This window comes from Bombina bombina, chromosome 1, assembly GCF_027579735.1.
Source record: "Bombina bombina isolate aBomBom1 chromosome 1, aBomBom1.pri, whole genome shotgun sequence".
Classification (NCBI taxonomy): Eukaryota; Metazoa; Chordata; class Amphibia; order Anura; family Bombinatoridae; genus Bombina; species Bombina bombina.
This window is the reverse complement of record NC_069499.1, coordinates 917978550-918005229: the sequence shown is the minus strand read 5'-3', so window position 1 is coordinate 918005229 and position 26680 is coordinate 917978550. Positions and strand designations below refer to the sequence as shown.

The window sequence follows — 26680 nt, the reverse complement described above, 5'->3', positions numbered from 1 at the left end:
CATCTGATAAGCCAATGACAAGAGCATATGTGTGTAGAGCCACCAATCAGCAGCTAGCTCCCAGCAAGAAAAGCATGTTGCATACTTACAATTACATGTTTCACTGGGTGATATGGACAACTTCCACTAAAATTGTGGTGAAAAGAAACAAGTCTTTGGCATGCCTGACTAGAAAGAGTAAGTTTTTTGAGCAGATGAGTATCCATTTTTTTTTTTAAATAAAAGTTTTAAAGTGCCTTAGTGAAACAGCGAAAAGGGAGTAAAATGTTCCTTTTAAACTCAAAATGATTACATTTTATAACCTAAATCAGGGTTCTATAAGTACAGGTTTCCATGGTGAATAAAATTTGTAATGTGGCAGTTTGTAGTTTGTCTATCAACGTCTTCCTGTTGGGCCTTGGCTAATTGGCCTAGTATATTGTCGCTCATATACTTCTTCAGGCCTAGGCAACCATTTACCTATTCTCTCTAGTAGCAATGTGTGTTCACTGGCTGTTTAGTCATAGGCACAGTTGCTACCTTGGCCATGTGTTAACCTAAAGGGTTATGAGTTACACATGCTGCAGGGCGTACAGAGAGCACTAATCTTGTTCCTCCCAGTACACCCTGCAGCAAGTGTAACTCATAACTGTCCAGGTTAACATGACCGAGATGCGGTTAGTAGGGCTTTAGTCACCAAAGGTAGTTCTAGCAGTATGATGTGATGAGAGAGGGAACCCTAGGCAAAAAGCCATGGTTCTCGCCTTTCACATGCATTGCCCAGAACATTCACTCTGTGCCCTTTGCCTTTTGAGAAAAATGCTGCTTGGCACTTGCAGCTTCCTTCTTGGACCACCTGGCACCAAGAATTGTCATGTGTGAACGGTTCAGGGAGCATGCGCAGACACAGGGTAAATAATGACGCACACCGATGACTGTGGTGTCAAATTGTTTCTGTGTATGTATTGTATGTAAATATTATGGTGGAGAAAAAACATTGTGGGGACTTTAAGAATGCATTGGCTAAGCATAAGACTTTCTTCATAGGAAACATGGGCTAACTTTAATCTATGGTTCTATGCTTTCTTTGTTTCTGTACAAACAAACACATGAAAATGTGCAACCCTTTAGCATGTAAGCCTACAAGCCCAGCTGTCCTATAGATCACCTATATACAACTGTTGATAACTCTTGGCAGGGTCCTGTATCCATTTGCTTCTTATAAATGCTGCCTTTGCAAAACACACCTATGTTTATAGCTCTGAAGAATCTGTTGGGGCTCTACAAATAGATAATAATAATAATTCCTGATTTCACCTAATTTATTATGAAAATGTTAAACTGAAAGAAGTACCTCACAACGTTATGCTGGAGCCTTTAATTTAAAGGGACAGTAAACACCTTGTAGTTACAACCTTTTTCTGAAGTCTTCCAATACATCATTATATCAGCTGAATGTTGTTAGAGCAGATTAACATCTTGTTTACTGCGATTATTTCTCAATGGTAAAACTTGACCCGCCACTTTTCTTATTTGGAGGCGCCAATACAGACTTGTTTCTGCAGGAGACACAGCTGGCCACTGTCATTGTGCAGACAAAGTATTCACTGTTTGGGCTCAGCATAAAATATAAGCAAGCGCTACATATCCCTTTAAACTGTGGTATTAATGTATTTTCTTCAAATTTAGCTAATTAATTAGCATAGTTAATGAATAAATTAAGCAACTAATTTATTTAATTTAAGGTTATGGAATAAAAATGTGATCTCTTTTTATGCAATGCATTGCAGTCAAAGACCTAAATGATCAAACATTTAAACCACGATATATTTTTTTTAGTTGCTTTCAACATTTCTATAAAGTTTATCAAGCTCTGTTCTTGTATCATTATTGCATTGTTATGTTTATAATCCTTATCATAATTTCCATATAAAGGTCAATCCTTACATTACATGCAATTTCTGACCTCACATAACTTTTTATTAGCTTGGAGCTTTCCTGCTCAGACTTCTTCTTGGAGACAAGATCCATTTTCTTCTGCAAATATCTGAACATGGTACATGTGTTAACTTACAGTAAAAACACTAATGTTGACTTTTGCATTTTGTGCAGTGTATAACTTGAACCCTCGTAAAACCCTGTTAGCTCAGTAAACTGATACATGAGGCCTTATGTCATAATTTGGTAGTTCTCCTGGTCAATAGAGTGAGAGTAGGGCTACTTGGGAAAATAAGATTTATTGACACATTTACTTTCAGCTATAAAAATGCCACTCTGCTGTAAAGTACAGGTATTGTAAGAATGTACAGCTTAACTGAGTGTGATGGATATAAAATGTCACTTTCTAGCTGGGGAACTCTGGTAGTGGTTACTTTTAAAGAGATTTCCAATGTAGTTTGGCTTTATGTTAAAACAGCACTAAAATAAGTTTAAAAAAGATATGAGTTTGTTTTTAGAAATACAATGTAAACATATAAAAGGAGAGATAAATATACTATTGTCTATGTGCTGGCAGTAACATTTATACAAAGCAAAAAACATTTATTTATGTAAGAACTTACCTGATAAATTCATTTCTTTCATATTGGCAAGAGTCCATGAGCTAGTGACGTATGGGATATACAATCCTACCAGGAGGGGCAAAGTTTCTCAAACCTCAAAATGCCTATAAATACACCCCTCACCACACCCACAATTCAGTTTAACGAATAGCCAAGTAGTGGGGTGATAAAGAAAGGAGTAAAAAGCATCAAAAAAGGAACTGGAAATATAATTGTGCTTTATACAAAAAAACATAACCACCATAAAAAGGGTGGGTCTCATGGACTCTTGCAATATGAAAGAAATTAATTTATCTGGTAAGTTCTTACATAAATTATGTTTTCTTTCATGTAATTGGCAAGAGTCCATGAGCTAGTGACATATGGGATAGTAATACCCAAGATGTGGAACTCCACAGAAGAGTCACTAGAGAGGGAGGGATAAAAATAATAACAGCCATTTTCCGCTGAAAAATTAATCCACAACCAAAAATATAAGTTTTTTTCTCATAGTTGAAAAGAAAAAGCTTAAATATAAGCAGAGGAATCAAGCTGAAACAGCTGCCTGAAGAACTTTTCTACCAAAAACTGCTTCTGAAGAAGTAAATACATAAAAACGGTAGAATTTAGTAAATGTGTGCAAAGAAGACCAAGTTGCTGCTTTGCAAATCTGATCAACTGAAGCTTCATTCTTAAAAACCCACGATGTAGAGACTGATCTAGTTGAATGAGCTGTAATTCTCTGAGGCGGGGCCTGACCCGACTCCAAATAAGCCTGATGAATCAAAAGCTTAAACCAAGATGCCAAGGAAATGGCAGAATCTTTCTGACCTTTCCTAGAACTAGAAAAGACAACAAAAAGACTAGAAGTCTTCCTGAAATCTTTAGTAGCTTCAACATAATTTTTCAAAGGTCTTACAACATCCAAAGAATGTAAGGATCTCTCCAAAGAATTCTTAGGATTAGGACACAAAGAGGGAACAACAATTTCTCTATTAATGTTGTTAGAATTCACAACCTTAGGTAGACATTAAAATGAAGTCCGCAAAACTGCCTTATCCTGATGGAAAATTGAAAAAGGAGATTCACAAAAAAGAGCAGATAATTAAGAAACTCTTCTAGTAGAAGAGATGGCCAAAAGGAACAACACTTTCCAAAACAGTAGTTTAATGTCCAAAGAATGCATAGGCTCAAAAGGAGGAGCCTGTAAAGCCTTCAAAACCAAATTAAGACTCCAAGGAGGAGAGATTGATTTAATGACAGGCTTGATACGGACCAAAACCTTTACAAAACAGTGAATATCAGGAAGCTTAGCGATCTTTCTGTGAAACAAAACAGAAAGAGTAGAGATTTGTCCCTTCAAGGAACTTGCAGACAAAAATTTTAAAAGAATGCCAGGAGAATTTATGAGAAGAACACCATGAAATATAAGTCTTCCAAACTTGATAATAAATCTTCCTAGAAACAGATTTACGAGCCTGTAACATAGAAGAACTAGAGGCAAGAAGATATAAGCAGGTTGGTAACACCAAGGAACTGCTAACGCATCCTCCGCCTGAGGATCCCTGGACCTGGACAGGTACCTGGGAAGTTTCTTGTTTAGATGGGAAGCCATCAGATCTATTTCTGGAAGACCCCACATCTGAACAATCTGAGAAAACACATCTGGATGGAGCGACCACTCCCCCGGATGTAAAGTCTGACGGCTGAGATAATTCGCTTCCCAATTGTCTACACCTGGGATATGTACCACACAAATTAGACAGGAGCTGGATTCCACCCAAGAAAGTATCCAAGATACTTCTTTCATAGCTTGGGGACTGTGAGTCCCACCCTTATGATTGACATATGCCACAGTTGTGATATTGTCTGTCTGAAAACAAATGAACGGTTCCCCCTTCAACAGAGGCCAAACCTGAAGAGCCCTGAAAATAGCATGGAGTTCTAAAATATTGATTGGTAACCTCGCCCATTGAGATTTCCAAACCACCTTGTGCTGTTGTGCTGTCAGAGATCCCCAGACAGCTCCCCAACCTGAAAGACTTGCATCTGTTGCGATTACAGTCCAGGTTGGACGAACAAAAGAAGCCGCTTGAACTATACGATGGTGATCTAACCACCAAGTCAGAGAGAGTCAAAAATTGGGATTTAAGGATATTAATTGTGATATCTTTGTATAATCCCTGCACCGTTGATTCAGCATACAAAGCTGGAGAGATCTCATATGAAAATGAGCAAAGGGGATTGCGTCCAATGTTGCAGTCATGAGACCTAAAACTTCCATGCACATAGCCACTGAAGGGAATGATTGAGACTGAAGGTTCTGACAAGCTGAAACCAATTTTAATCATCTCTTGTCTGTTAGAGACAGAGTCATAGACACTGAATATATCTGGAAACCTAAAAAGGTGACCCCCCTTGTCTGAGGAATCAAGGAACTTTTTGCTAAATTGATCCTCCAACCATGTCTTTGAAGAAACAACACTAGTTGATTTGTGTGAGATTCGGCAGAATGTAAAGACTGAGCTAGTACCAAGATATAGTCCAAATAAGGAAACACCACAATACCCTGTTCTCTGATTACAGAGAGTAGGGCACCGAGAACCTTTGAAAAGATTCTTGGAGCTGTCGCTAGGCCAAATGGAAGAGTGACAAATTGTTAATGCTTGTCTAGAAAAGAGAATCTCAGAAACCGATAGTGGTCTGGATGAATCGGAATATGAAGATATGCATTCTGTAAGTCTATCGTGGACATATGACCTTGCTGAACAAAAGGCAGAATAGTCCTTATAGTCACCATCTTGAATGTTGGCACTCTTACAAAACGATTCAAAATTTTCAGATCCAGAACTGGCCTGAATGAATTTTCTTTCTTTGGGACAATGAATAGATTTGAATAAAACCCCAGACCCTGTTCCTGAAATGGAACTGGTATGATTACCCCTGAAAGCTCCAGATCTGAAACACACTTCAGAAAAGCCTGAGCCTTTACTGGATTTGCTGGGATGCATGAGAGAAAAAAATCTTCTTACAGGAGGTCTTACTCTGAATCCTATTCGATACCCTTGAGAAACAATACTCTGAATCCATTGATTTTGGACAGAATCTGCCCAAAAGCTTTGGAAAAATCTTAATCTGCCCCCCACCAGCTGAGCTGGAATGAGGGCCACACCTTCATGCATATTTGGGGGCTGGCTTTGGTTTCTTAAACGGCTTGGATTTATTCCAACTCGAAAAAGGTTTCCAATTGGAACCAGATTCTTTGGGGGAAGGATTGGGTTTCTGTTCCTTATTTTGTCGAAAGGAACGAAAACGGTTAGAAGCTTTAGATTTACACTTAGGTCTTTTATCCTGAGGCAAAAAAACTCCCTTCCCCCCCATTGACAGTTGAAATAATTGAATCCAACTGAGAATCAAATAAATTATTACCTTAAAAGAAAGAGATAGTAATCTAGACTTAGATACCATGTCAGCATTCCAATATTTGAGCCACAAAGCTCTTCTAGCTAAAATAGCTAAAGACATAGATCTAACATCAATTTTGATGATATCAAAAATGGCATCACAGATAAAAAAAATTGGCATGTTGATGCAAGCGAACAATGCTAGACAAATCAGGATCCATTTCCTGTTGCGCTAAACTTTCCAACCAAAGATTTGATGCAGCGGCAACATCAGCCATAGAAATGGCAGGCCTGAGAAGATAGCCAGAATATAAATAAGCTTTCCTTATATAAGATTTAAGTTTCCTATCTAAAGGGTCCTTAAAGGAAGTACTATCTTCCATAGGAATAGTAATACGTTTGGCAAGAGTAGAAATAGCCCCATCAACTTTGGGGATCTTTTCCCAAAACTCCAATCTAACTTCTGGCAAAGGATACAATTTTTTAAACCTTTAAGAACGGATAAAAGAAGTACCAGGCCTATTCCATTCCTTAGAAATTATATCAGAAATAGCATCAGGAACTGGAAATACCTCTGGAGTAACCACAGGAGGTTTATAAACAGAATTTCAACGTTTACTAATTTTAGTATCAAGAGGACTAGTTTCCTCAATATCCAAAGTAATCTACACCTCTATTAACGAGGAATGAATATACTCCATTTTAAATAGATAAGTAGATTTGTCAGTGTCAATATCTGAGGTAGGATCTTCTGAATCAGAAAGATCCTCATCAGAGGTTGATAATTCAGTATGTTGTCGGTCATTTGAAATTTCTTCAACTTTATGAGAAGTTTTAAAAGACCTTTTACATTTATTAGAAAGCAGAATAGCAGACAAAGCCTTCTAAATCGCATCAGCAATAAAATCTTTTATATTCACAGGGATATCATGTATATTAAATGTTGAAGGTACAACAGGCATTGTACAAATACTGATGGATACATTCTCTGCATGTAAAAGCTTATCATGACAACTATTACATACCACAGCTGGAGATATAATCTCCACAAATTTACAACTGGTACACTTAGCTTTGGTAGAACTGTTATCAGCAGCAGGGTTCCAACAGTGGTTTCTGAGACAGGATCAGATTGAGACATCTTGAAAATGTAAGAGAGAAAAACAACATATAAAGCAAAATGATCAATTTCCTTATATGGCAGTTTCTGGAATGGGAAAAAAATGCAAACAGCATAGCCCTCTGAACATAGAAAAAGGCAAGAGGCATATAGGAAATGGGGTTTTAAATAATTAAATGTTTTGGTGCCAAGTATGACGCACAACGCGAAATGACAATTTTTGGCGCTAACAACATCTGGAAATGACACACTTGCGTCATTGCAGATGCAACCTTGTGCATGGAAACTCGGCGTCAACTAAGACGCCAGACATTATGAATTTGCGTCACCGGACGTACCTTTGTGTCAAAAATGACGCAATAAACATCAGCATTTTGCGACCTTGTGAGCCTAATTTTGCCCACGAAAATTTAATGAAAAAGCAGTCAATTTGAAAAAAAAAACTATACCCCAGGTAAGAAAAGGATTTTCCTGAATTCCGCCCCCCAGATATGAAACTGATAGTCTGCAAAAGGAAATATACATAAACCTGACTCATGGCAAATATAAGTACAATACATAAATTTAGAACTTTATAATAATAGATAAAGTGCCAAACCATAGCTGAGAGTGTCTTAAGTAATGAAAACATACTTAACGAAGTACTGAAACAGTTATCAGCAGAGTTAATGGAATATGACAGTATATTGACGATCTGAAAAAGGGAGGTAGGAGATGAATCTCTACGACCGATAACAGAGAACCTATGAAAACATTTCCCGCAAGGAAAACCATAGAATTCAATAGGTGATACTCCCTTAATATCCCTCTGACATTCACTGTACTCTGAGAGGAATCCGGCTTCAAAATGCTGAGAAGCGCATATCACAGAAGAAAATCAAGCACAAACTTACTTCACCACCTCCATAGGAGGCAAAGTTTGTAAAACTGAATTGTGGGTGTGGTTAGGGGCAGGGACGCCAGTTGAAATTTTGGGGCCCCTGACTTAACCATTGATCAGGCCCCCCCCCCCCCCCCCTTTGACATGTGCAATTTTTGACCAAGTGACTAAAATGTATATGCACTTTATTTTTAAGTGTCTATTTAAACTTGAAAATGTTGTAAAGGTAGTAACATACAAACGCACAGACACACTCATACACTGAAACACACACTCACACATAAGGATTCACATATAGACACTCTAGCAGACACGAAAAGAAACACACTCAGACACAGACAGCCAAACAGACACTCAGCCCTTGTTTACATTAACCTGACAAGTAATGAGGTAGACTACAGTTTTGTAAAAAAAGGAGATTTAGAAAACAAAATATGGAGTTCTAATTATCTTTTTGTAAAGGAAGATGCCAACTAAATGATGAAAACTGCAAGCAGTAGCTGAAAGGAAGTGCCCTGAACTGCCTAAACAATAATTTAAAGGTTAAATGGTGGATTGGTGACTTCCGTAAAGATCTCATTTGTCTCAAAGTCTGTAGAAAGATGTGAATAATCAGTAGTAAGGTCAAAATTTCCTAAAAAGGAACAGACAATGGACACACACACACACAAATACAAACTTGCAGATACACCCAAGGAAACACCGACAGAGACAGTCTCAGAAAACACACAAAGACATACACACACACAGAGACGAAAAGGTAAACAATATACAGAGGTGCAAGATGGAAAAAAACACACAATATTCTGTACAAATGAACTAAGAACTGATACTCTCCTTTAGGTCAGACCGCAGCCTTCTTGCAGTCTCTCCCTTGTGACTGTGTATAGATAGATAGTAGTAGTAGATGGCGCTGCTCCATTTAGTGATTTTCTCTAGTAAGTGAAGAGAAAAAAGGCTTGATGCATATATTGAAGCCAATTAATATGGGTGCAGTATACTCGCTCCATAAGATGAATCTTTACAGCTGAAAGGGGACGTAGCGTCAGATGGCAAGAGTCCACAGGTTCCTGGAGTCAAATACTGAATTTTCGGGTTTATCCAAAAGTGGACTATAAATGAATAGAGACCTAAATGACAAAAGTATCCAGTGTATAATTGAAAAAAATGTAGTAACTTACTCCATAAATAAGGAGATTCCAGCTCAGCACAGCAAAACAAGATCTTGACAATCTTTCAACAAAGGATAAAAGGTTTTATTTGCTCAACGCGTTTCAACGTCTTACACGTCTTTATCAAGAGCATACATTAAAACAAGTAAAACAGGTAAGTAAAACCAAGTATTGAGTGTTACTTGGTTTTACTTACCTGTTTTATGGAGTAAGTTACTATATTTTTTTCAATTATACACTGGATACTTTTGTCATTTGGGTCTCCATTTATAGTCCACTTTTGGATAAACCCGAAAATTCAGTATTTGACTCCAGGAACATGTGGACTCTTGCCATCTGACGCTACGTCCCCTTTCAGCTGTAAAGATTCATCTTATGGAGTGAGTATACTGCACCCATATTAATTGGCTTCAATATATGCATCAAGCCTTTTTTCTCTTCACTTACTAGAGAAAATCACTCAATAGACCAGCGCCATCTACTACTACTATCTACACACACAGAGACACTGACAGAAAACACACAAAGACATACACACACCCTTACAGAGACACCGACAGAAAACACACACCCTCACAGAGATATCCACAGAAAACACAGACATACATACACACACACCCTCACAGAGACATCCACAGAAAACAGACATACACACCCACCCTCACAGAGGGATCCAGAGAAAATACACAAATACAAACATACCCTCACCCTCACAGAGACACCCATAGAAAAAGCTCAAAGACATATGCACACACCCTCACAGACATTCACAGAAAATGCACAAAGACATACACACCCACCCTCACAGAGAGACCCACAGAAAAAAATACATACACACTCATAGAGACACAAACCAAAGCACAAAGACATAAACACAGACACCCACAGAAACACTCACAGGAGGAAACATTTATGCACCTTGCATCCCCTAAATTAACAGTGTGTGACATGCATGATACAAAAAATTGCAGAAATTAAGATATCACTTTTTAAAGAACCATATTTGTAAATGTGTAAACAAGAATAATTCTGTGAATTCAAAATTGTACATTAATGATCTGGGTAGATAGCTAGATGAAGAAAAGTACTTTTAAAAGGTTGACATATGTTTGTTTGTTTTTTCCCCATTTTCCCCAACCAAGAGCACCACTTCAAATATAGTGTACAAATGTTCCCATGATCTGTCAGCTGTACTTATGGATTTTGAAAATGCTGTACTCTATATGGTCTTGGTGAAACCATAAGCTGTGGTACTCATATCATTAGATCTGGTTAAATGCAGGATATAGGCTTGTTGGTATGTATTTCAAAATTAAGTCAGCTGTAGTGTAAACTGAACAGTTTTAAGTTAACCTGTCTCATTTCAAACACTGAGCAATCTTAGTCTGAGAGTATAACATTTTATGCAGATGTAAAAATCTTAGATAAAATGCCTCCTTGCATCTGGAAAGTCCTTGCATAAAGGGGCAGTAAACTGGAATCTGCCAAAAGGGCACCTACCATTTGTGTATTGAGGAGGAAACCTTTCTGCATGGTTGTAAATATAGAATTTCTACAGCATTGTCAAATAATCATAAATACACTGCTGCTAAAAAAAAATAGTTTTTATGGACCCCTGGCCCCACCAAACAACTACTACCACACTGAAGTTGTCACACTGAAGTCCTACCTCCTCTCAAAAAAGGAAAGTGATCTGCCGTCTGACTCAGGCACACACTGTACAAACAAAGCGCCAAGTCTGTCTCACACTGTGCATAGTGGTTTAGTGCACACTCAGAAATCCTCTCAAATGCTAATAATTTACTCCTTGTAATAACATTTCCCATGCTCAATTAGCACTCTGCTGTAGTACCCACTGGTGGCTGCCAAATTTTTTTTTTTAGTTTTTGACTCATGGGCCCCCCCTGGCCCATTGCGCCCCTGACAGGAGTCACCCCTGTCACCCCCTGATGTCGGCCCTGGTTAGGGGTGGTAGGATTTTATATCCCATACGTCACTAGCTCATGGACTCTTGCCAATTACATGAAAGAAATCAGTTTTGCCACACAATCTAAAACAAGAACCTCTCCAAACCCCTGAATAACATGAACACACACCTCTTCATAAGATGTATTGGAGAGTATCCTTTATAATCTATATAAAGCCTCCTTACTGGGACATATACATAGTGCAGCCAATCATGGGTCAAAAAGCATGATAGACATTGTTCATATCCTATCACAAGGCGTTTACCATTAAAATCATAGTTAATAGAATTGTTAAAAGGTATGACTTTTTTAAACAATTAAAGGGACATGAAACCCAATATATATAAGGGATCAAAGATAGGAGATCTCTGGTGTTAGAAAGAAAAAAAAAAACAGATGCAGGGATTTTACATTGACATAAATACATATAGATAGAGAAACATGGATTTATATGTATAGAGATATGTTTAATTATGGAGATAATAAAAAGATTTCACATTACAATCTTATACACATTAAACAATAGCTCAGATGGATTTTCAGACATATTCGCATATAAATCTCGAGATATCTAGACATATATATAATTATATACATATCTTGCTATAAATATATCTATCCAAAAACCATCAAATATATATTAGAATTAAATAGAATATATTCCGTTGCGAAAACATTTTCGCAATATGAAATATTCACATTTTTTTTATACACTTTTTAAAGAGAATACGTCATGGGCTTTGCGCAACATATTAGGGTTTTTGTGGGGGTTTCTCTTTCTATTTGTCTTCTCCATTGACTTCTATGGGTAATACATGAACATGCATGCAATTTTGCAGTTTGCATTATGTGGCTTAAAGCGTGCGCAAAATAAGTTCTATCTCAACTTGTAATAGCTGTGCAACCCCCAAATGCCACAATGCGCACAGTTTTCACAACTAATTTGCTGCCCGACTTGTAATATTGCCCTATGTCTTTTCTTCTCAAACGGGAAGAGTCCACAGCTGCATTAATTACTTTTGGGAATTCAGAACCTGGCCACCAGGAGGAGGCAAAGACCCCAGTCAAAGGCTTAAATACCTCCCCCACTTCCCTCATCCCCCATTCATTCTTTGCCTTTCGTCTCAGGAGGTTGGCAGAGAAGTGTCAGAAGATTGAAGATAGTCTCTCATGGAGGGTAGTAATCTTCTAAATGGGACTGGAGTTTTAAGTAATCCTGTCAGCCTCTCAGTGAGGGCATGGATGAAGGTTAGAGTCCAGAGATGCAGGGGGAGTTCTTCTGTGAAACCATCCCGACTCTTATTAACAGCTCCTGGGCAATCAGCTGTGACAAGTTTCTCTGCCTCCCTTTATTCACTCAAGTGCATGTCAGAAGCGATGCTACTATCTGTCACGCTTGAAGGGCCGTGTTCCTGTTCCACAACGTTGATTCCGGTAAGATTGTTTCATTTTATTTCGATATGTGAATGTAATGTTAACGATACAAGCCGCGGCGCCAGTGGGACTCCTTTATCTTAAATGGAATCAAGGGTTAATATCTCCTGAGGGGGGTTATTGAACAGGGGGGACTTTAATCATGTTTGTTATGTAATTTTATCTGCTAATGTGTAGTGTTATTTGGGCTCATGGCTATTTGGACATAACGGCCTTAAATCATTAGATTGTGCGGTCCTAGGGACTGGCGCGTTTTGTTGGCTTACACGATGCACCTCGTGACTGGATGTGGTCACGTTGTATGCCATTGCTGCACCTTGACCGAGTGGCGATGGAGGGAATCTAGTTGTTTGGTTCACGGGATGTGGTGAGTGCCCCAGCCATTGGGGTGTGTAAGGTGCCTTTAGTGTTTGTCCATAATTACAATCTCCAAGTCATGGAGGATTCAGATTTTTTGGAGACAGATATCGATTCGGAGTATACGTCTTGTGAGGAATATGAAATGGCCCGGGTTATCCATGCCCAGTTATGTACCGATTGCCGTTCTAGAGTACTCTCTTCCCCCGAATCAGGGAATTTAGAGTGCACTGAGCCATCCGCCGAGGATTCCTTGTCCTACGAGGTGCGTGCCCCAAATCCTTCCTTTGCTATGCAAGCAGGTGTCCCTACGACCGTAACTCCTCCTCTGGAATTGATTTGTTTCCTCCAGAGGTTACAGCATGGTTCCGCATGGCCATATCTATGGTGTTGGCACATGTATATCTCCCTAGAGAGGTATTTTTAAGATACTGTCCGTGTTCTGTTAACCGGGGTTCGTTGGGCGTGGGATCGCCTGAGTCAGTTAGACCTTCTTGGGAAGCGATGGACTCTGAGGCTTCAGGGGCCCTACCCTCGGGGCCGGGGGCATCTATTGACTCGGTGGGGGATCATTTTGCCTTCCTTTATAGACTGGCACGCCTGTGTGTTCTACTAAGGCATGTTTTGCCGGTGCTGGAGGATTCCAGCCCTACTGGGCCGAGGGATCCTCGGTCTTCTGTGCCGGACCGCAAACTGGGTTAAACGTGAAGTGATGAAGTCAATCTCTTTAACGTTGCCAATATTTTTCTTTCTTTTAAGTATCTGTTCCAGTTCTGATCTTTGGAGGATGGGGGCCTCTAATCAGCTGGTATGGTTGGCGTGCTGTTTTCCTTGGGCGTTGTTTCTTTTATTTGAATCTGGTTGTTTTATGAAGCTCATGTCTGTTATAATTGTCCGTTGTGGGAACATTTCTTCTCTGGAACTGATACTTGCGATTTTGTGGTCGCGTGCGCACTTCCTTGGAAGCTGCAAGTTTCTAAATGATTATAGTTTATGTTAATCGATCCCTTTGGGGCTTCGTTTTTTCTTGGACCATGGACTGTTCAGGGGAGTTACTTGTACTGGGCAGGTACTGGTCGGGTGCTAGCTGCTGTTCACTATGGTTCATGTCACCCATGTGGTGCCGGTGTGCTGGTTATCTTGTTGGGTGTTAAGTCGTTCACTTTGATGAAGTGTTCGTGTTATGTTTATTTTATCCAATTACTTGAGGGGGTGTTTTCATTTTCTTATATGTCAACCTGCTCCTTGTCTTCGGTGAACGGAGTCGAAGGGTTTGTCTCTCTACCGTTTTCCTCAGGTGGGGGTCCGGGTGTGGACCTGTCTATGTCAACTCATGGGTTCTGGAGGTCCTTGGCCTCAGAACCGAAGTTTCCCCATTCAAAAGGGTTTGGAGGTCTGGATGACCGCTGGACAGCCCGGGTACTAGTTTGAATTACGTTTTTCATTCTATCTTGGTATCTTACGGATGTCTGTTTTCTTGTGGTAGTTTCCGGTTCCTATTGATGTTCCTGGGACTGCTTTTTTCCCTTTTAGGGTGGTCCAGTCATCTGAGTTCGGAAGTGCGGATATGTCCGTCTTGCCTTGTTTCTGCATATCACATGCTCTTATAAGAGGGAGCGCAGGGGTTGAGTTTCTCCCCCTTTTCCCCCCGGCTACCGCCCCTGGTTCGCTCCGCAGAGGAGTTGTGGGGTTTTCTATGGTCTTCCTTGTGTGGTACAGGGATTTCCGGGAGGGTGATCCTGTGGGGATTTTGTCTGTCCATCCAAGGGGCTTGTTCAGCCTGCCAGGTAGCCTAGTGGGTTAGCAGTTGCCCACATGGCTAAGGTTGCGAGTTTGAAGCCAGCCTTTGTTGGGGGTTCTCCATTTTATGTACCCCTGTCCCTGGTGACCTTTGGGGTACCTGGAGAGTTTGAATCCAGCTGCAGCTGATTGTCTCTTCACTTTTGTATTACAAATTGCAATAAAAGGATAATTTTTCTTGAAGTATTGCACTTGAATCTCTAGGCTCTTGTTCTCTGGGGTGGTGTCTGCTATAGCTCAGAGGGTCCAGGGTTCAGGACCACCTAAGGGTGTGGCTTGTCATCTTTTAGACCTATCTAGATATTTGTCTATGCTCTTGGTCTGAGATTTTTTTCAAATGCACTACCTAGAGTGCTCTTTCCGTATGAGGTAACCTGGAGTTTCCTCAGGTCATACGGCCTGCCCCCGTTTTCGGGGGGGGGGGGGTCTGGCTTAGGGCCATGTCTCTTGACTGAGTTTTTGGGTCCAGATCATTAGATTCAGTCCTGGGTGGTTCTGTTTCGAACTTAAGGGTTTAGAACGTCCGCTTGTACCTTCAGGGGAGCTTTGGTTCTTGCCTGGAGGTTAATTTGATGCTTTTCGAATGCATCTTTCAGTTGTCACCAGTGGCAACTTTGCATTTTGAGTCAAGGCTGTTTGTCCTCAACTGTGCTGATGGTAATGGTCATTGAGTTATTGTTCAATGGTATTGCTTACCGTTTCTCTTTAAGCCTCTTTGCCATGTCTACGGCTGGGGAAGTGGTCCCCTTGGCATTTGGCCTCTTGAGAAGGATTTAGAAGTGTTACAGGCTTCCATGGAAGACCCTGTGCGTTCTATATTCTTCTTCAATGATTTTTCTTCCTCCCTTGCGTGCTAGAGGCTATGGAGTCGGGTTCTGGTACTAGGGTACCGTTATGACTCAGTGCCCTATATATGGAGTTGGGTTCTAGTACTATGGTACCGTTATGACTCAGTGCCCTATCTCCCTTTTTTGGAGAGTGCTCCTTCTTTAGGGAAGGGTAATGTGCAAGGGTTCCGGACCCGTGCACGACATGTCTATTATGGGCCACCTGTAGTGGCCGGATGGTATGCCTATCTGCCTAGCAAGCGGAAGGTTTGCAGTTTGCAACTAGCTGCAGCTATTACATCTTGAATGTGTGTTCGTAAGCTGTTTTGCAGTCGTGGTAGCATGTCTGATGCTAGTAATTGATCAGGGGTTCATTCCTCCTAGGCCCTCCGTTCTCTCTTGAGGCGGGCGTTGCCAGTCCTTTTTGGTCTGGGTCCGTTTCTCGGAGTGGGGTCTGACCGTGTACTTCTGTTGGCCCTGTTATCCTCCCTGGTGGGGGGTTCTCAGGTGTTCCTTTCTCCACTGGTTACATTTCACTGCTGGTGTTGATGTCTTTTTGGGGTCTGGATTCGTCCTGGATGGGAGTTGTCATCAAAATCTGACACTCTCTCTGTGCGATAGGGTCCCATGAGGGCTTAGGGTCAGTTTTGCTGTCCTGAAGCTCGCGAGTCTGTCCATTGTGATTTTGTTTTTCACAATGAGACCCTTTTCTGCTGGGATATTTAGATCCTCCATCCTTTTGATGGGCTCTGGGTTACCTTCAGTCCTGATATGGGTTTCCTACCTGTTTGTGTCTAGTTTTAGTAGTTGTATCTGCTGGGCTAGGATTCTGGGGAGCTTGTGTCTCCTTGGCTCACCATCAGTCATTTGGTGTTGTGTCAAAGGATCTGAGGGTGTATTTTGTTCTTCCTCGTGATCGCTCTCCCATTGGTTGGGAGTGTCACTCTGGGGAGGATCTCATCTTTCTAGAGAGTTCTTCTCCTGGGTGGTTGTCTTGTAACAACCTTCTTTTTGCTTGTCTTGGGGTTTTCTTCCCTAGTCTGATAGTCCTTTGGATCTCCTTCGGTACTCCTTTCTGTCCTTCGGGGGTAGGGGGAGGTACTTCCTTTGGGTAGTTTGTACGATGGGAGCCTGCAGGACTTGGCTTCTCTGAGGCATTGTGCTCAGCAGAATCTAAAGATTTTGAGTGGTCTCCAGTAAGGCTTTGCAGGTGGTTTAACTGATGGGCAGTTACCTTGTTTTCTTTTTTTATATTGTTTTTTTATGGGTAATACCAGGCCTTTTGAAGGGACCGCCTTCTGTACCTCTGTTTGCATTCAGTGTCCTCTATAGCTTGGGTATTGTTTTCCCAAAAGTAAGAAGAAAAACTTAAATTATGCTTTCCTGATATTTTTTTTTTCTTCTGACGGGAAGAGTCCACAGCTCCCCGCCCGTGTTTTATCAATGAGGCGGCCGTAGTTTAGTTTCTTCTTCTAGCACCTTTTCCCACGACTTAAGATCCCGCAAAACCTCATCTCTAATGCGCTTATAATTCACATTGACGATATCTCTGACCGAAGGGGCTAGCGAGATACCTAGATATTTCAAGTGGCTGGTCGTAACCTTCAGTGGGCATCGAAATCCCTGTGCTACAAAAGTATCCCGGGGAATCGAAACATTCATAATTTCTGACTTGGAGAGGTTAAGTGAAAAGTCCGACACCCGCCCAAATTTCTCAAATTCTTCTAGTGAGGTCTGCAACGATAGGGCATTATCTGCCAAGGTCAAAAGCACATCATCGGCGTACATTGCCAACTTGTGTTCCAAGTTACCCGTTTTAATACCCCTGATTTTTGGGTTTGCTCTGATATGGCTCGCCAATACCTCCATAATCAGGGCGAAGAGCAGGGGCGACAATGGGCACCCCTGCCTTGTGCCATTAGAGATGGAAAAAGAGCTTGAGAACAAGCCGTTCACACGCACCTTAGCATTGGGATTAGAGTATAATGAAGTGACTACATTTATAAAATGTGTTCCCATACCCATCCTCTGTAGCGTGTGTCGCATAAAGATCCAATTAACCCTATCGAAGGCTTTCTCCGCATCCGTCGACACCAAGGTCAACGGTGCGGAGTTGGCCTGTGCGTAGGAAACAAGCTGGATCACCCGTAGGGTGTTATCCCGAGCTTCACGCGCTGGGATAACTCCCACCTTCTAGCACCTTTTTACACCCTGATATTTCTCCTACTGTTCCTTGTTCCCTTGGCAGAATGACTGGGGGATGAGGGAAGTGGGGGAGGTATTTATGCCTTTGGCTGGGGTGTCTTTGCCTCCTCCTAGTGGCCAGGTTCTGAATTCCCAAAAGTAAGGAATGCAGCTGTGGACTCTACCCGTCATAAGAAAAGAAAATGATCAGGTAAGCATCATTTAAATTTTTAGTTTGGATTTAGTTATAAATATAGGAAACAGGATTAGCTTTGGTATGTGAAATCCAGTAATACAATATATTTTCTCACATTTATACAATTTTAAGAAAAATTTTATTTTACTTCTGTTATCAAATTAGTATCATTGGTATCCTCACATATGCCTCACCAGATGTAATCAGGTACAGGATTTTGCCAGTGTATTACTTTGCAATCTTATACCATTTTCTGTTATTTAGACTTGCATTTTAGCCAATCAGTGCTCACTCCTAGATAACTTCACTTGCATGAGCTCAATGTTATCTATATGAAACACATGAACTAATGCCCTCTAGTGGCAAAAAACTGTCAAAATGCATTCAGATTAGAGGCGGCCTTCAAGGTCTAAGAAATTAGCATATGAACCTCCTAGGTTTAGCTTTAAACTAAGAATACCAAGAGAACAAAGCAAAATTAGTGATAAAAGTAAATTGGAAAGTTGTTTGAAATTACATGGCCTATTTGAATCATGAAAGTTTTTTTTAGACTTGACTGTCCCTTTAAGCTATACAAATCACAAGTTAATTGAATAATTTAGCAAACATTGATTTAAAGGGACACTGTACCCAAAATTTTTCTTTCGTGATTCAGATTGAGCATGAAATTTTAAGCAACTTTCTAATTGACTCCTATTATCAAATTTTCTTCATTCTCTTGGTATCTTTATTTGAAATGCAAGAATGTAAGTTTAGATGCCGGCCCATTTTTGGTGAACAACCTGGGTTGTCCTTGCTGATTGGTGGATAAATTCATCCACCAATAAAAAATTGCTGTCCAGAGTACTGAAACCAAAAAAAAGTTTAGATGCCTTCTTTTTCAAATAATGATAGCAAGAGAACGAAGAAAAATTGATAATAGGAGTAAATTAGAAAGTTGCTTAAAATTGCATGCTCTTTCTGAATTACAAAAGAAAAAATTTGGGTACAGTGTCCCTTTAATGATAATTTGTGCAACAAAAATGGAAACCATGTAATTTTAGCAAATGTTATCTTAAAGGGACATTATACACTCATTTTTTCTTTGCATAAATGTTTTGTAGATGATCTATTTATATAGCCCATAAAGTTTTTTGTTTTTTTTTAAAAATGTATAGTTTTGCTTATTTTTAAATAACATGGCTCTGATTTTTAGACTCCTAACCAAGCCCCAAAGTATTATTTGAATACCGTCAGCTACCTTCTCCAGCTCGCTCCTGTTTGTGTAAAGGGTCTTTTCATATGCAAAAGAAGGGGGAGGGGGGGAGTGTCTTATTTCCCACTTGCAGTGGGCTTTCCAGCTACCTTTTCAACACGGGGTGAGATCTAGCGTGGAGCCCCAGATCGAGTTAGATTATCAGTCTTGTATGTCTTCCATTTTCTAATTATTGCTCCCACAGTTGATTTCTTCACACCAAGCTGCTTGCCTATTGCAGATTCAGTCTTCCCAGCCTGTTGCAGGTCTACAATTTTGTTTCTAGTGTCCTTCGACAGCTCTTTGGTCTTCACCATAGTGGAGTTTGGAGTGTGACTGTTTGAGGTTGTGGACAGGTGTCTTTTATACTGATAACAAGTTCAAACAGGTGCCATTAATACAGGTAATGAGTGGAGGACAGAGGAGCCTCTTAAAGAAGAAGATACAGGTCTGTGAGAGCCAGAAATCTTGCTTGTTTGTAGGTGACCAAATACTTATTTTCCACCATAATATGCAAATAAATTCTTTCCAAATCAGACAATGTGATTGTCTGGATTTGTTTCCACATTTTGTCTCTCATAGTTGAGGTATACCTATGATGAAAATTACAGGCCTCTCTCATCTTCTTAAGTGGGAGAACATGCACAATTGGTGGCTGACTAAATACTTTTTTGCCCCACTGTATGAACCCCTAATCTGCTGCCCCCAACATCACCGACACCTACATTATAGTTATTAACCCCTAATCTTCCGGCCCTAACATCGCCACCACCTACCTACATTTATTAACCCCTAATCTGCCACCCCCATATTAAAGTTATTAACCCCTAAACCTAAGTCTAACCCTAAACCTAACCTAATGCTATCAGCCAATCGGAATTAAGGTAGAAAAAATCCTATTGGCTGATGCAATCAACCAATAGGATTGAGCTGGCATTCTATTGGCTAATTGGAACAGCCAATAGAATGCCAGCTCAATCCTATTGGCTGATTGGATCAGCCAATAGGATTGAACTTCAATCCTATTGGCTGATTGCATCAGCCAATAGGATTTTTTCTACCTTAATTCCGATTGGCTGATTCTATCAGCCAATCGGAATTGAAGGGACGCCATCTTGGATGACGTCATTTAAAGGAACCTTCATTCCAGAAGAGCCGTCGGATGAAGAGGATGCTCCGCATCGGATGTCTTGAAGATGGACCCGCTCCGTGCCGGATGGATGAAGATAGAAGATGCCATCTGGATGAAGACTTCTGCCCGTTTGGAGGACCACTTCGCCCGGCTTCGATGAAGACTTCTCCCGACTTCGTTGAGGATTTCGGCCCGGTTGGATGAAGACTTCTCCCGGTAAGGTGATCTTCAAGGGGTTAGTGTTAGGTTTTTTAAGGGGGCATTGGGTGGGTTTTAGAGTAGGGTTGGTTGTGTGGGTGGTTGGTTGGTTTTAATGTGGTGGGGGGGGGGTTGTAATTTTTTTTTACAGGTAAAAGAGCTGATTACTTTAGGGCAATGCCCCGCAAAAGGCCCTTTTAAGGGCTATTTGTAATTTAGTGTAGGGTAGGGTTTTTTTTATTTTGGGGGGGCTTTTTTATTTTGTTAGGGGGATTAGATTAGGTGTAATTAGTGTTAACATCATGTAATTTGTTTATTAGTTTCTGTAATTTAGTGGGGTTTTTTTGTACTTTAGATAATTTTATTTTAATTGTATTTAATTTAGGGAATTAATTTAATTATAGTGTAGTGTTAGGTGTAATTGTAACTTAGGTTAAGTTTTATTTTACAGGTACTTTTGTATTTATTTTAGCTAGGTAGTTTTTAAATAGTTAATAAACTATTTAGTAACTATTCTACCTAGTTAAAATAAATACAAACTTGCCTGTAAAATAAAAATAAACCTAAACTAGCTACAATGTAACTATTAGTTATATTGTAGCTAGCTTAGGGTTTATTTTATAGGTAAGCATTTAGTTTTAAATAGGAATAATTTAGTTAATTATAGTAATTTTTATTTAGATTTATTTAAATTATATTTAAGTTAGGGGGTATTAGGGTTAGGGTTAGACTTAGATTTAGGGGTTAATAACTTTAGTATAGTGGCGGCGACGTTGGGGGCGGCAGATTTGGGGTTAATAAATGTAGGTAGGTGTCGGCGATGTTAGGGACGGCAGATTAGGGGTTAATAATATTTAACTAATGTTTGCGAGGCGGGAGTGCGGCGGTTTAGGGGTTCATATATTTATTATAGTGGCGGCGATGTCCGGTTCGGCAGATTAAGGGTTACATTTTTTTTTAGTGTTTGTGATGCGGGAGGGCCTTGGTTTAGGGGTTAATATGTAGTTTATGGGTGTTAGTGTACTTTTTAGCACTTTAGCTAAGAGTTTTATGCTACGGCATTGTAGTGTAAAACTCTTAACTACTGACTTTAAAATGCGGTACCAGTCTTGACAGGAGAGGGTCTACCGCTCACTTTTTGGCAGACTCGTAATACCGGCGCTAGGCAAGTCCCATTGAAAAAAGAGGATACGCAATTTACGTAAGTGGATTTGCGGTATTTCCAAGTCTGGCCAAAAAAGTGAGCAGTACACCTGTACCTGCAAGACTCGTAATACCAGCGGGTGTTAAAAAGCAGCGTTAGGACCTATTAACGATGCTTTTTAAGCCTAACGCACAACTCGTAATCTAGCCGTCATTTACTGGAGCAGGGCTCTTAGTGTATCGATGCAGAAACGAGTTCAATAAATCCATTTTCTCATTATATGAGTTGGGTTATACTTGCACATAGAAATTATCTACTACATGATCTGTTAGCACCATCATTACTAGCACCGTAAGTTATACTATGCAGGAGGTTCTGTTATCTTCTGTATAGCTTGAATAAGAATGTAGATAATTTACATAAAACTCCATATAACATTCACCCTAAATAGATATGTCCAAGCCATTATCTTATAAATTAATGTAATAATCCAGCTGTGCAAAAAGAAATAAAAAAAATCTTTGTCTCTCCTCTCCCACTCTTTCTTGACACTTCTTGCTTTTGTGTAAACATTGTGCTTGTTCCACACTCCCTTGGAAACTACAATGCAACTTTTGTAACCTGAACATGCTGCAAATCAAATAACTAGTTCAGGCAATGCATTTTAAAAACCTAGGTTTTGCTTTTTAGCTAGTTTAGGGAGTGTGGAAGAAAGCTAAGTTTTCCTTGCTAGGAAAGAGACAGATAAACTAGTAACATGTTAAGGCTCATACACCTAACGGCAGGTACAGTTATCAACTTCCCATGTTTGGATTAAACAAATTACATGACTTGCTAATAAAAATAATATTGCACACACATTTAATTTGTGCTTCTGTGGCTTTTGGCAATCTGATTTAATATCAATAAATATGCTTTAAGCTGAGAAGTGTCTGTTTATATCCGTTCTGTGCAAACTTTTGCTCTTTGCTTAGGCCATGCCCTTTTCCCTGACCTCCTGTGACAAACAACCAATCGTATTCACTGAGTTAGTTCAGTTTTCTCCATTAGTCTCATAAAGTTATTTTTGCTTAGATATTTAAATAAAAGTACACTCATTTGTAAACAAACATAATTATACCATGCACACCTTGCTTTGTTCATGGACTCCCAACCGATTTGCCCTATTTAAAAAAAGGAAAAGCCATTGTTTTCATTTTAAATTAATTTTAGCGGTAACTGCATTAGTCTGGGTACCTATTTGGAATCCTACTTTAAAGGGACATGAAAGACAAAATTATACTTTAATGACATATTGTATTACCGGAATTCAGATAGACCTTGCAGTTCTAAGAGACTTAAATTTACTTCTATTATCAAATTTACTTTGTTCTCCTTGGTATCATTTGCATACCTAGGTAGGCTCGAGGGCATACATGATCTACTAGCAGCTGACTTCTGATTGCAGATTACATATTATTATTATTGTTATCATTAATTTGTATAGCGCTGCAAACTTCCGTAGTGCTGGGTACAGAGACAGGAGTATACAATGAAAAAGATTTGTGATAAGATACAAATACATAGCAGACTAAAAAAAACTAGTACAGAAGGAGAAGGGCTCTGCTCCGAAAAGCTTACAATCTACAAGTTGAGGGTACAGAGACATAAGGTATGGAGTAGCTTGTCACGTGAATTGTAGTTGCACCAACAAGTCAAGGCAGTTCAAGATTTGTTTTGGGTAGGATGAAAAGCAGAGAAGAGATGGTAAGCCGCTCTGAAAAGGTGGGTTTTCAAAGAGTGTCTGAAGCTATACAATGTTGGATAAAGTCTGACTGATCGGGGTAGAAAGTTCCAGAAGGCAGGAGCAGCGTGAGAAGTCTTGGAGGCATGAGAGGGATGTAGATATAATAGGAGTGGAGAGATGTAGGTCAGAGTTTGATCGAAGAGGACTGCATGGGGAGTATTTAGAGATGAAGTATAGTTGAGAACGAGGTAGTTGAGTGCTTTATAGGTTAGGGTCAGGGGTCAAGTCGAGCAGGAATGCATGGGAACGGAGTTCCTGCACTATTTTTGCAGGAGGAATTAAGTTCCCTCTGGACAGAGAACAGAAACACTTCAGTAAACACTGCTGTTGGTGGTGGGAGGTGCTGGAGCACAGTCCGGTTAGGGGGATAGTGAGATCCTCTAGTAATGGGCAGTAACACTTCCTACTTTACACTAAATGCAAGCCTGTTGGCAGTCCTGCTGTATGACCCCCCTGCACTGTGTTAATCACATGGTGCTTACATTTCTGTGTGGCTTGCTCTGACGTTATTTAGCTCCCCTCAGCAGAAATAGGACTATTGCACCTTAAAGGGCCATGATACCCAAATGTTGAAACACTTGAAAGTGATACAGTATAGCTGTAAAAAGCTGACTAGAAAACATCACCTGAACATCTCTATGTAAAAAAGAAAGATATTTTACCTCAAAAGTTCCTCAGTAGCCACATCTCATTGTGAAGGACTTCTAAGCAGTAAATCAGTATGTCTGTCCGGGGACAACTAAGGGATTGAGCCTCGTACACTCTCATGTTATTTCCCTATTCAGTTTAAGGAAGTTTAATATGAAATCAAATGAGAGTTAAAGGGACAGTAAACCTTAAAAATAATGTTATATAATTCTGCACATAGTGCAGAATTATATAACATTATTTAGGTGCTATAGCCATAAAATCATTTTTTACCTTTTAAAATGTAAAAATGTCAGCCTTTTACAGACCCGCTCTCTGCTCTCTGCTGAGCGGGTCTGTAATATTCAGTCAGCGCATCGGGCCAGCTGTATAGTCACAGCCCGGCCCGACCGCGCCATAGCACTAAGTGCAGCTCGCTCCTGTGACAGGAGCGAGCTGCGCTTAGTCTTATGGCGCGATCGGGCCGGGCTGTGACTATACAGCTGGCCCGATGCGCTGACTGAATATTACAGACCCGCTCAGCAGAGAGCAGAGAGCGGGTCTGTAAAAGGCTGACATTTTTACATTTTAAAAGGTAAAAAATTATTTTATGGCTATAGCACCTAAATAATGTTATATAATTCTGCACTATGTGCAGAATTATATAACATTATTTTTAAGGTTTACTGTCCCTTTAAGTGAAATCTCATGAGATCACAGTAAAATAGTTCATGACCTCAGCACTGTTGATGCTGATTGGCTGCTGTTCATTTCTTCATTTTTAAAAAAATTTTTTTACCTGCAGCTGGGCAGCAGCTGAGTATAACTTTTTACACAGAACTTATTCTGCTGAGCCAAGGAAGTTGTGAGGTAAAATATCTTCCTTTTTTACATAGAGATGCTCAGGTGATATTTTCCTGTCGGCTTTTTACAGTTATACTGCATCAGTTTCAAGTGATTTAGCATATGAGTATTATGTCCCTTTAAGTGGTTAAGACTTTGTGACAGAGGAGGAGTCTCAGGCCCAAAGGCAACAATTCAACCCGTCATTGGTTTTAATTTGCTTTAATTAACCAAAGTGTATAGAGTATATACATATAAATACAGTGTGTGTGTGTGTGTGTGTGTGTATATATATATATATATATATATATATATATATATATAAAACAATATTAATTGTGAGTGGGGGTTAATACTTTAAATTGTATTCGAGAGTTAATGGGGAGACAGTGTAGAGACTGGCAGAGCGGAACAGCTAATGTAGATCGGTGACTTAGGTGGATGAATCTAGCTGAATCATTCATAATAGATTGGAGGGGGGAGAGGTGGTGTTTGGAAAGGCCATTTAGAAGTGAATTGCAGTAATCAATGCGTGAAGAAATAAGGGAGTTAATTAGTATTTTTATAGTTTCTTGAGTAAGGAAAGGTTGAATTCTGGAAATGTTGCGTAGGTGTGCATGGCAGGATTTGGTGAGAGCTTGACTATATGGAATGAGTCCAGAATCAAGTGTGTCCCCAAGACAGCGGATCTGGGGTGAGGTGCTGAGAATAGAGTCTACAACTATAAGTGAAATGTCAGGTGTAGGATGTCTCGGAGAGGAAGGAATAAGAAGCAGCTCAGTCTCTTGTCATTGGCTCACCAGATGTTTTCAACTAGTTCCCAGTATTACATTGCTGCTCTGGATCCGACTTTAATTATGTGTTTAACCCCTCTGCAATTAGTTATTTGTCTTAATTTTCTTTTTTTGTTTTTAGAATTTTGTTTTTAAAGATTGAGGGCTGATTGTGCTGAATAAAGTTACTGTTTTCAGGTGAAAAATCTGTATTATCTATTAAAGGATGATAATTATTTCTAATTTGTTGTTTCTAAGTGTATTTCCTTTTTTCATCTTGTAGGTCATACTGGACGTCTGATGAAGGCTCTCCTTGCTACCAGCATTCTCTTCCTCACTGCTCACCTAACCTTTCAGGTGTGTCTGTATACTGTACCTGGACTGGACGATATGCTTGGTTATAACTGTAAGTACCTTCTGCTTTCTTTCTTTCTCTTTCATTTTTATTTCTTCATCTTTCTTTGTTGCTCGCACTCTTTCTCTCTCATTTGTATACGCACACATGATGTGATCATTCTTCACCTTCTATTATGACTCCACATTTTGCCTTTAATTTTATCCAAATCCTACCAAAATGCCCTCAATAAGTGTTTCATGTATATATATATATGAATCATGAAGACACTGCTCCTTCTTTTGCAAACATTATGTGTTTATTCCAAATGGGGGCCGAAACAATGGAATAAACACATAATGTTTGCAAAACAAGGAGCTGTGTCTTCATGATTCTTATAAATAATTGGAAGGACTACAGCAGAGAAGATTTTGAAGGTGTGCTGACCCTTTATGGATATATATATATAGGGTGACCATATTGCCGCTTTAAAAAGGGACACATAAGAAAAATACATATGTCAGGGCTGTTTTAATAAATGTTTTGTATAAGAACCCTGACATATGTATTTTTCATATGTGTCCCTTTTTAAAGCGTCAATATGGTCACTATATATATATATATATATATATATATATATATATATATATATATATATATATATATATATATATATATATATATATATATATAAACACAGATCTATTGGAAAGCTTGTGAGTGTGGATACTTTGTTTCTATGTGTTTAA

The 26680-nt window shown here is 39.6% G+C and overlaps 1 protein-coding gene across 2 annotated transcripts in view; it reads left to right on the top strand.

Annotated features, from left to right (window-relative positions):
* The window catches only part of PIEZO1 (piezo type mechanosensitive ion channel component 1), a 627492-nt gene that overhangs the window by 254014 nt on the left and 346798 nt on the right, over positions 1-26680 (top strand). For both annotated transcript variants that reach the window (XM_053706596.1, XM_053705806.1), the window contains exon 3: positions 25881-26003. In XM_053706596.1, the coding sequence (XP_053562571.1) occupies positions 25881-26003 (123 nt within the window). The remainder of the gene's footprint in view (positions 1-25880; positions 26004-26680) is intronic.